Source organism: Gekko japonicus, unplaced genomic scaffold (genome assembly GCF_001447785.1).
Source record: "Gekko japonicus isolate JY-2015 unplaced genomic scaffold, Gekko_japonicus_V1.1 scaffold1976, whole genome shotgun sequence".
Lineage (NCBI taxonomy): Eukaryota > Metazoa > Chordata > Lepidosauria > Squamata > Gekkonidae > Gekko > Gekko japonicus.
Window position 1 is genome coordinate 187,100 of NW_015170948.1, and position 11,857 is coordinate 198,956.

The 11,857-nt window shown below is 45.8% G+C and overlaps 1 protein-coding gene across 1 annotated transcript in view; it reads left to right on the plus strand.

Annotated features, from left to right (window-relative positions):
* The window catches only part of LOC107116870 (gamma-aminobutyric acid type B receptor subunit 2-like), a 293,581-nt gene that overhangs the window by 157,250 nt on the left and 124,474 nt on the right, over nt 1-11,857 (plus strand). The window contains exon 6 of the mRNA XM_015418893.1: nt 1,038-1,098. Within this exon, the coding sequence (XP_015274379.1) occupies nt 1,038-1,098 (61 nt within the window). The remainder of the gene's footprint in view (nt 1-1,037; nt 1,099-11,857) is intronic.

Genomic DNA, 11,857 nt, shown 5'->3' on the forward strand with positions numbered 1-11,857 from the left:
CCACCACTTGCCCAGTACACCCCCCCCCCCCCCCAATATACCTGGGAATTGGGTTCGGAGCATGGAATTTGCGGTGTATGCCTGATTGAAACTCCTTGAGGCATCCATGGAAACTTTGTAAAGTGGGAATACTTTATACCACCCCCAGCAGAAGGGGGATTACGTCCATCGGGATTATTCAGCAGGGATTCTTTTTAACTGCCAGCTGAAGGTTGTTGTTCAGTCGCACAGTCGAGTCCGACTCTTTGCGACCCCATGGACCACATCACGCCAGGCCCTCCTGTCTTCCATTGTGCTCCGGAGTTCGCTTAATTTCATGTTCGTTGCATCGATACAGCAGAAGGTGGACCTCGCTTATTTTAACTAGGAGTGCAGTCCTAAGCAGAGTTATACCCTTCTAAGCTCATTGAATTCAGTGGACTTAAAAGGGTATGACTGTGTTTAGGACTACACTGTCAGCTGCTTAGCCTGTCTAGAGAGCAAGATAGCAAAAGGAATGGCTTGTTTGAGGGCTTTCAACTCCTTCAGTCCCTCAATAGTGTGCAAATTGCACGTCTCCTTGCTGTGGTTCCTTGTCCACAGAGGAATTACTAAAATTACTGACTCCCTCTGAAACTTCAGGAGAGCTTTTCCTAGTGACTGTGTGGCATTTAAAGTTAATTGCTTCTCAGCCTTATAAGAGTGTAACAATTATTTACAAGCCGTATAACTTGTGCAATTAGAAAAGGGAGGGGATATTTCTTTATAATGGTGAACTCACTTTGGATAGCTGTTCGGCATAAGAGGACCTTTCTCTCAGCTGTTGCCCCTAAATTATCCATCCCATACTGGCTCCAACAGCTTTGCCCTGCACAGGAGAATCTGTTTCTATGGCACAATGGGTTCTGTAACTGCAGCTGTCTCAGTTGAGTAGAGTGATTTGATTTGTATATTGTCAATCAATGAGAAAAGTCTGTGTTAGATAGTTAATCTCTTTGTCCTTCAAGTGAATTGCAGCTTTATAAGATTATCATAAGGTATTTATTTACTTTATTCAGGGTCAAGTTGTATTCAGAAATGGAGAGAGGATGGGGACCATCAAATTTACACAGTTTCAAGGTAGGTTTACATTTGTTTATTTGTTTACATTAATGCTATATTTTTGCATGGGAGCACGTGAACTGGAGATACATTTGCACGAATGACCACTTCACACTATAGAGGAGCTTGAAAGGAAAGGAACTGAACATGTGGTCATAAAATGTGGCAAAATACCCAGAAATAATGGGACTCCTTTTTATTGGTGAGGGGGAAATGCAGTGTGTGAAACTGCTCAGTCTTAATACTGTGGTGTTCTTTGCTCATAAAAACAGTTTCAGTCAGTGTTCCCCCTAAGCTGAGTGAGTGTGAGCCAGCTCACAGTTTTTTAGCCTCCGGCTCACAGATTTTTGTCTTGGCTCAGGAAGGAGGGCTCCAGAACACACTAATTTATGCAGTAGCCAAATCACCTGCTCAGAACTTTAATGCCGGTAGCTCACAAAGTAGAATTTTTGCTCACAGGACTCTACAGCTTAGAGGGAACATTGGTTGCAGTCGTATATATTACAGGATCAAGCATGCATATCTGAGTCAAGCACATTGAAACACTGAGCTAAATAACAGAAGTACTGTGTGCTAACCTGTTGCCTCCCTGAAAAATGAAGCCGTTTTAGAACTTTTAAAATTAGAACAGCTGTTAACAATTAAAAATATTTTAACTGAGTTGCTCATCCCTTTAAAAAATGCATTGCAAAATTTCATCAAAGCTGTGTGAAGATGTCTAATAATACAGTAGCTTGGTTAGATTCCAAGGATGGTGTTCAGGAAAAGCAGACGAACGGGTTACTGTTAGGGGTGTGCAAACCCCCCCCCCCACACACACTAGTATTTTTTGGGGTTGGGTATATCGAACCCAAAAAATATTCGTATTTCCTGATATTCCTGAATCACAATATTGGTATGGTATTCAGATTTGATAAATATTTGGGAAATTCAATTTTTTTCAGCTCCATTATACCCTGTGGGGGCCATTGTCGTTAATGGACCCCATAGGGAATAATGGAGAATTGATCCAGGGGTATCTGGGGCTCTGGGGGGCCCTGCTTTTTGGGGATCTGGGGGGCTCTGCTCCCCCCCCAAGTTTTGAAAAGATTGGACCAGGGGGTCCAATTCTATGGGCCCCCAAAGAAGGGCCCCCCATCCTCCATTGTTTTCAATGGAGGTGGAAAGGCATTTAAAGGGATCATGGTCCCTTTAGATGCCTTCTGCAAGCCGTGCAGCCTGTAAGTGAACTTCAAAGTCAGTTAAAGGGCTTGTTTTCCCTTAAAATGTTTTCTCCAGTGGTGAGTTCACCCGGAAGGCATTTAAAGGGACTGAAATCCCTTTAAATGCTCTTTAACTTTGGCTATCCGGTGGTCCCAATAATTCAAAATATTTTCAGGATTTTTGGGGCTTGCCTATTTTGGACAGCCAAATTAAGCCCCAGTCAATAACTGGTTTTAAAAATACCTGGAAAATACCGATATGGTATTTTTGGGTTTTGTTTTTTTTGCTCAGTTTATGCCAAATGCACACATCTAGTTACTGTCTCTCAGCTTCAAGGGAGTGGTCAGCAGACGTGGTAACTGACCCATTCAGCTGTTGTTGGAAAAAAGTGGGTGCAGAGAGTAACTGAAGAGTCAGATTCCAACCAAGGAGACCCCCCCCCCTGGGTTCAGATCCCCTCTCTGTCATGAAAATTACTGATTGATTATGAGCCAGGCTTTTTCTCAGCTTAATTTACCTCACTGGGTTGTTGTAATAAAATGGAAGCAAGAGATCACGGGGTAGGCACTCTGATCTTGAAGAATGAATGGGATAAAAATCAAATAAGCAGTTCATAGAATATGAATTTCTGAACTGCCTTGTGGTGATTACTGGGACCTACCTGTGAAGGGATATTAACTTTGAACAGTTACATAGAGATTAAAACCTCTTTGATTGAGTTAATCCCTAAATCACAGTGCTGCTTAGTAACTGAATGCTCACTTAAAACATTCAATTTTTACTGCACCTATCTAAGGAGGATATTGAGGTTTATTTATTTGTTCGAGGTTCAAAGTTAAGCCCTGTGTTTCCCAATGAATAGTCAATATATTAAAACTTTTATTTAAAATAATCTGATAACTCTAGATCTAATTAAGAAGAGGAGTTGGTTTTTATTCCCTATTATTGAATAGAGACATAGAACACTGGGAAACTCCATAGATATCAGTCCTGTTTAAGCATATATCTCATTCCTATTCTACCAAAGTTGACTTTAATTTTAAATTTCAAAGCTTCTTACCCAGAGCTTTGTCAAAACACATTACTTTACCAAATCCTCTGAATCATGCTTTGTAATATGATATGATGCTCCTTGAGCATGCGTTGATAGACTGTTTTCACAAAGGAATTTTTTCTGGGTATTGAATCAACTGTGTGCTGAGAGCTAGTTTGGGGGGGGGGATCAAACTTCCATAACTCATTTTTACTTTTAAAAATACATCTTTTCATTTTGGCTATCTGTTCAAGGCTGAAGAAAGGAAGAGTAATTTTTAAGACACTGGCATCAAATGCTCTCAGAAAAAAAAGCTAACCCTTATCTTTGAGATCTACTGATTAAAATAATAAATTATGGGGAAGGGGCCGTAGTGAAGGGAAATGAGGGGTGTGGGAACCTTTTCATGCACCCTTATTCCCACTGTGTTCAATTTTGGGAGGGAGAGAAGCTGGCTCCCCGATTGCGTCAAGAGAGAGAGAGAGAGACAGTTGTTCTAAATCAAGACTCAGTTTATTCCATTACACATTCTTAAGTCAGAAAACGTTTTTGTAGCATTTCAATATTCAACATAGAATATTTCAACAAAACCCAAATACATAAATAGTGCACGTATTATTTATTACTTCAGAATTCAGGCTCAGGGCGGCTTACAGCTATAAATGCATAACAACAATCAAATATCATAAAACATTCATTAAAACCACATTATACCAATATAAAGTGCTAGCAATAATGTTTTTATTATATAGATGGCGCTATACATTGTATAGATTGCCTGAGTATTCAGCTGGTTGATCTTCTTGTATCTGAACGGCGGGCACAGGCCGTCAGCAATAGACCAGGTGCCGGGCTCTACAACTAGTGATGGTACTGGTGGTGGTGGCTCCTAATTGAAGGCCTGGTGGAAGAGCTCCATCTTGCAGGCCCTGTGGAACTGTAAAAGCTCCCGCAGGGTCCTGGTCTCTTCTGGGAGCTCATTCCACCAGTGTGGAGCCACCCACCACCGAGAAAGCCCTTGCCCTGGTTACAGCCAGCCTGGCGTCCTTGGGACCTGGGAGGGCGGAATGATTTTGTGACCCTGACCAAAGTGCTCTCTGGGGTATATATGGGGAAAGGCAGTCCCTCAGGTATGTCGAACCCTGGCCATAAAGGGCTTTAAAGGTAAGAACCAGCACCTTGAAGCGAATCCGGTATGCTATCGGCAGCCAGCGCAATGCCTTCAGGACAGGCTGGATGTGCTCCCTCATGGGAAGACCCATCAGCAGCCTGGCCGCAGCATTTTGTACTAGCTGCAGCTTTCGGATTTGCAACAAGGGCAGCCCCATGTAGAGGGCATTACAGTAGTCTAATCTCAAGGTGACCATCGCATGGATCATTGTTGCTAAGCCGTTGCATTCGAGGAAGGGAACCAACTGCCTAATCAGTCGAAGATGGTAAAATTCTATAAAGGGTATCCTTGGTTATTCTGCCAAGACCCATAACTGAGGGTAGTTGATCAGAACAACCAAGAACAAGACTAAAATCAGACATTAAGTACTCTTTTTCACCTATAGAAGCTACTGTAACTGTCAGTCAAGTCTGTGATGAGCATTTGACATACATCTGACGTTACCAACAAAGTCAGCCCCTTTCTTTCTATCTCTGGGGTCAGGAAAGTCAAGAAAAGATGGGTTAAGCCAGGGTGACTCACAGAATCAAGGAAGCTAGTTTCTGATACTCTTATCTATTTAGAGCTTGATAGTGACTTGATAGTGAAGACGGGGACGGCAAAGGATGAGATGGTTAGACAGTGTCATCGATGCAACGGACATGAAATTGAGCCAACTTCAGAGGACGGCGGAAGACAGGAGGGCCTGGCGGGAGATGGTCCATGGGGTCGCAAAGAGTCGGACTCGACTGTGCGACTGAACAACAACAAAAAAGTGACTTCTGACTGCTGCAAAGTATAAACATTCCCAGCAGGCAAGAGTCACATGAGGCAAGGCCATGTCCAGTGAAGGCTACGCAGAGCACATAGCAGTTTCCTGGGAGCAGAACAGAACCAAAGTTTCAACTGTATAGCCTAGTTACTATGGATATTAAAGTATTATAGGTGTACAAGAGGTTTTGCAGAGGACTGAGACTCAAACCAGACCTAATTCCAGGGGTCGTTTCGTAGAAAAAGAGCTAGAGGAACTCATTAGCATAACACATTAGCATATGCCACACCCCCTGACATCACCGGAAGTGTGTCATAAGGCCACACCCCCTGACATCACCGGAAGTGTGTCATAAGGCCACACACCCCGCCCCCAACGGTCCCGGCCGCCACCGCCAGCCTTGCTGCTCCACTGCCGAGCCCCATGAGGGGCCCGGCGATGGACCTGCAAGGCTGGCGGGAGGGTGAGGAAGCCCCGCGAAGGCCCTCCCTGGCCCCAGGCAGGCAGGGGTGGGGAGAGGCAGGGAGGAAGCAACTTACCCTCCCTCTTCTCCTGCCTCCTCCTGGCTGAATGAGGGCCGGAAGCGGGGTGGCTGGAAGCAGGGGGTGGGGCTTCGTCATGTGCCCCGCCCCCCGTACCTCACCCGGGGGAACTGCGATCCCCCCCGAAATGACCTCCACATGCAACCTGACTGTTACGTCCGCTGGCCGCCACCAGGGGCCAGCGAATACTCCCGAGCTTGACTCTGTAGGAACAATGGGGACAAGGCTCCTAGTCTCTCCACTTGGGAACCAATAGGACCATGGCGGGAGATTTGAACCCACCAACGGGACCTAGGGGAGTGTCCCAAGGTGTGTATATAGTTGGCCAGCCAGCCAGTAGTTGTTGTTTTTGTTGTGTACTAGTAAACCATGCTGATCGCTACATCAGTCTCCGTGGTTTTTACATGCGTCTAACCCACTACACTTCACTCACAGATAGAAGTCCATCATACTAGGCTTTGAAAAAATGTTCAACTCTCTAATGTCCATCAGTGGCTATTAGCCACAAGGTATAGCTAGGGGCTCTGGGGCAAGTGATGCTCTGTGTTCTCGGTGCTTGGGGGGGGGTCAACAGTGGGAGGGCTTCTAATGTCCTGGCCCCACTGCTGGACCTCCTGATGGCACTGGTATTTCTGGCCACTGTGTGACACAGAGTGTTGGACTGGATGGGCCTTTGGCCTGATCCAACATTGGCGTCTCTTATGTTCTTATGTCACAGGAAGTCTGTCATGAAGAAGAAGGCAATTCCTTCACTACTCTTCTACACTTCCTAGAGGATAGTCTTGAAAGCACATGTGTTTAATTCTGGCCACTGCCCCTTGCAAAGAATTTTACCTTTTACTGTGGTCTTGTAGCCATCCTCTCTACACTGAAATATCGCACAGTACTCTGTAGCATGCCCATGGCCTTCTGCTACATTTCTGGTTTCCTGGATTGTGGCTGAAGTCTGTGATAGCCGATTCCTACTGTGGTTTCTCACTGATAGCAAATGGAATGCCTTTCATGCACAAATCTGTGTCTTCCACAATTGATCTGGTGGCATATGAAGTTCACAGGACTGAGGCCAGAAGAACATGGTAGGCTGCTATAACAATGCGTAGTGATGTAAATTTTTGGAAGTTCCTTGAACACCATTAGAAGGATCCAGATTACATTTTAAGATAACAGAAGTCGCTTGTGTCACCCACCAAAGGCCACTGATTTCCCCAAAATGCTGCTTCTGGGGGCTGGGGGACCATTTTTTGAGAAACCCACTGGGCTGCTGGGAGTGGGGAGAAAATCCCTGTTTCTCTGGCAGAAGTGCCCTCCATTAATGGAAACCAAATGTTGGATCCTGTAGGGTACTACTTACTACAGTAAGTTCTTTGCTAGAATACCAGGGTGGGGAATATTAACTAAAGAGAGTTTCAGGGGAAATGTTAAAATACGTGTCACCATAAGTTGCATTTCTGCTACCAACTAAAAATCCCAGACACTGCTTTGCAAAGAAGAAATGGCTATGGGGTTTATGTTTCATGTGACTATTTTTTAGCATGTGGCTTAGCCTTTACATCTCCCTTATATATAAAAGCCAAATGGTGGTGGCACTTCTCTAGAACATTCCACACGCTCCGGAATTGGTTGGCGCCTTGGTGTGTCACTCAGAATCTGTCCCTATCAACTGGCTGCATTGCTTGAGTCTCGCCTCCAACATTCTAAACAGTTTGCTGTTCCTCTCCCCCCCATAGCCAGTCAGAACACAGAGGTTATTTGCATATGCAGCCTCATTGGCCTTGGAACACAGAGGTCGTTTGCATATGCAACTTGATTGGCTTTTGCCTCTAACATTCTAAACAGTTTGCTGTCCTGAGGTAAAATGTGTCCAATCTCCAGGTGAGGGCTGGAGATCACTCAGAATTACAACTGCTTTCCAGGCGGCAGAGATCAGTTCCCCTGGAGAAAATGGTGGGCTCTGTATCCTTATATGCTGCTGAGGTGGCCCCCGTATGACAGCCAATGTAACCTAGCAGTCAGGGCTTCAGAGCACGGGAGAGGCTGCAGGTGTATGGGGGGTGGAAAGCTGAAGAGTGAGGGGGAAATAAAGGTAGGTTGATGATTGCCTGGAAAGGAGATAGGGTTGCCAACTCCAGGTGGGAAATTCCTGGAGATATGAGGGATGGAGCCTGGAGAGGGTGAGGTTTCAGGAGGCGTGGGACCTCGGACAGGTACAAAGCCATAGACTCCACCCTCCAAACCGACTAGTCCCTTCTGGGGAACCATCGTTGCCAATCTCCAGGTGAGGGCTGGATATCACTCAAAATTGCAACTGTTCTTTAGGTAGCAGAGATCAGTTCCTCTGGAGAAAATGGTGGACTCAGTGTCATTATACCCTGCTGAGGTCGCCACAGCAAATTGACACTGAGTGCTCAAGGCCGGGGCACCCGCCCAGAGCCTCTTTCTAGAGGCTGTTGTATTTATTTCCACAACGAGCCTTTTTCCTAGTTATAAATAAAACAGTTGGACACAGATTGTGCTGACTGAAATACTTTTTGAGCTGTTAGCTTCTCATCTAGAATATCCACCATGTTCAAATCTGCATGAGAAATTTGTTCCCTTCTGTTACATCACTAACAGTTTCGTTCTCAAATAATTTTTTAAAAGCCAATTTTCCTTCTGGGCCTTCAGCCAAGTGGATAGGAAGTGCAGAAATATTGTGAATGGGCTTTGATTAGTGCTAGTTAAAAACCCCGGGGATTTGGAAGAGCCTTCTGTGGGTTCCACCTGGAGGAAATGGGCTGCTGCTTCTGGGCCTGAGAAGAAATTGATCTAGGCATAGGAAATACGAGGTTTCTGCAGACCTGCCTGGTCCTCACTGGATTCCCCTACATGACTGGCCGGTTGCATGTGTGAGCTGACCCAAAGTATAGTGTTTGGGCTGAGGTTAAAGTTTGGTTGGCTGAGTTCAGATGTCACATTTAGTCCCCATTAAAGTGACCGGAAAAAAGCCCTGAGAAAAAAAACCCACAGTCATAAATGCTCACAGGAAACAAAGCCCACACAGAAAGAAGCCCACATGGAAAAATACCATGTAAAGCGCCATAGATATTTATAATGGTGGATAACCATTCATCTTCATTTATGAGAATAAACAGGTATTACCTATATTTTATATTGTTGTTTTAGGATTAAAACATGGCATATTTCACATGTAACAATTTGTGTTGGGATTTTATTGCATAAGATCAAATAATAATTTGCTATGTTATTAGTAAATTACTTCGTTACTATATGAAAGTGGCCTGTATGAAGACGGCTTTAATGCTCTTGAGTATAAAGGCTTGGAAGGGAAAATGCAGGAAATAAAAGTGACCATTTTGTTATCAACGGACTTTATTAAGAAGGAAAAACAATAACAGAAATTAAATTCTATATAGAAATGTTTTTAAATAAAATTAATAAAATAAAATTAAAAAAAAAACCCTTTCAGCCTGGCCAAATACGTGGATACTTAAATCTAGAGACTGGAACCACAGACAAGCAAGACAGATCTTTCTACAAATCCATGAAAAGCCCAGTTTTGCAAAAAAAATTCCAAAATCTTAAAAAACAAATCAGTGGGGGATAAAAGCCCAAAAATAACAGAAGCAGCAGCACATGTAGCTTTGAGAACTGAATACCCTCAGTGGCTGTTGCTCGGCAACCACAACAGTATTGTCAAGCCTCCTGGCCTTGGCTTCTGTCAGTAAAAGGCACCGGGATGGGGCATGGCCCTTTCCAGGGCTGTTTTGGATATTTGAGGGAGGACGGATTGGGGGGGGGCAGGCGTGGCAGCAAACAGTGGCTACTTGCTGCCACTTGACTTGCATAACTCATTCAGGCCCGGCTGCTCGCTACTGCTCAACAGCAGCCACCACATGAAACCCAGCATGATGTAGTGGTTGGAGTTTCAGTCTAGGATCTGGGAGACCCAGGTTCAAGTCTCCACTCTGCCATGAAAGCTTGCTGGGTGATCCGGGGTGAGTCACACACTCAACCTAATCTACCTCCCAGGGTTGTTGTGAGGATAAAATGGAGCAAAGGAAGTTTGTGTAAACCACTTTATTCCCCATTGTTGGAACAGGTTGGGTATAAACAGGGCTATTTTGGGGCAGGAACGCACAGGAACGGAGTTCCGGCTGGCTCCCAAGTTGGCCACGCCCAGCAGGAACCTCATTAGCATAATAGGCCACACCCAACAGCAGGAACTCATTAGGATTGGCTACATTAGAGGTGTGTGGCCTAACATGCAAAGGAGTTCCTGCTACAAAAAAAAAGACCCTGGGTTTTGACAACAAACAAGGGAAACAGAATAAGAAGGGAAAGGTGGGTGTGGCTGGATGACCACACTTCTGGAAGCATGGGGGTGCGGCCTAATGTGCTAATGAGCTGTGCTGTCAGGGGTGTGGCCTAATATGCTAATGAGTTTCTGCTGTTGGGTGTGGCCTATTATGCTAATGAGTTCCTGCTGGGCTTTTTCTAGAAAAAGAGCCCTGGTAAAGTTAATAAATATAGTTGAAGAGTGGTGGGGACAGATAAAACGTTAGTTAGTGGGTGATAGGAGAAAAGGAAGTTTGAAAAGGTAAAGATATGGGGGATTGCTGGGAGGATAGAAGAAAAAATAGTTTGGGGGGGGCGATCCAGGAAAAACTGAGTTGCCCCTTACAAGTCCTTGCAGTCTCCCTGCCAGGGCAGCCTGGAAGGTGGTACTGTGCAACTTGGCCACACTTTTCCCAGGGATAGGCTGCCAGGGGTAAGGTAGGAGGGAAACTGAACACTGGAGTGGGGAAGATAGGCAGGTTGGCTGGTGGGTGGGAAGGAGAGAAGGAGGCAGAAAAGAGTGGAGGTTATGGAGAATTAGTAAAGGTAAAGGTAAGGTTCCCTTGCTCGAAAGCCAGTCGAATCTGACTCTAGGGTTGTGGTGCTCATCTCCGTTTCAAAGCCGAAGAGCCAGCGCTGTCTGAAGACATTTCCGTGGTCATGTGGCTAGCATGACTAAACACCAAGGTGCATGGAACGCTGTTACCTTCCCACTGAAGTGGTACCTATTTATCTACTTGCAATTTCTTGCTTTTGAACTGCTAGGTTGCCAGGCAGCTGCCTCTCTGCACCCCCCACTCTTTGATTGGTCAGCTGCAGAGCTCAGTGTTCTGAGGTAAAAAAAGCCAACAGTTACAGGAGTCTGCAGACAGCTAATGACAGTTGAGCAAATCAGGAGTGGCCAACCAGCACCTGTGAGGTGAAGCAAAGCTGCTGGCCCAGCCTCTCTGATGGCTTCCAACACACTCCCCCCACCTCCTACACCTAACAGGTGGTTGTCTGTCAGGTGCAGCCCCACCTCCACAGTAGCTTCTAATACTCCTCCCCCTCCCCCTCCTACACTGGACAGGCAGCTGCCTGTCAGGTGTAGGAGAGGAGGTGGGGTGGCGTCCAACACAATTCTCTCACCTCCTACACCTAACAGGTGGTTGTCTGTCAGGTGCAGCCCCACCTCCACAGTGACTTCTAATACTCCTCCCCCTCCCCCTTCTACACTGGACAGTCAGCTGCCTGTCAGGTGTAGGAAAGGAGGTGGGGTGCTTACAGCCACCGGGGAGGTTTGCTCAGCAGGATTGCCTTAGCACTGCTGCTGGCCCAGCCTCCCCGATGCCTTTAAATACAATCCCCCCCAACACCAGACAAGTCGGTGTCTGTCAGGTGTAGGAGCGGGGCCAGGCTATGAATGTTTATGGGGAGATAGTAAAGGACATTTCTAGGAGCCATTTCGATGCGTGCCTCCCTCATGAACCTGAAGAAATGTCCACCACATCACCACTCCTTTACACCAACTCCCCCGCACCCCTCTCACCTCTTACTGCCCCCAAGAAAACTCCTGGCAAACGTCGAGCCAGATACACCAACTCTACAAGGAGGAGGCAATTTAGGAATGCGGCAAAGACATTTGCACATAGTACTCCTGCAGTGCACTGAGCTGCACAGGCCAAGTACCAGCAAGATCACCCTGTATAGATTCTGCCCCCCAGGCCAGTCCAGAATTCTACACTGGCACCATACATTACTCA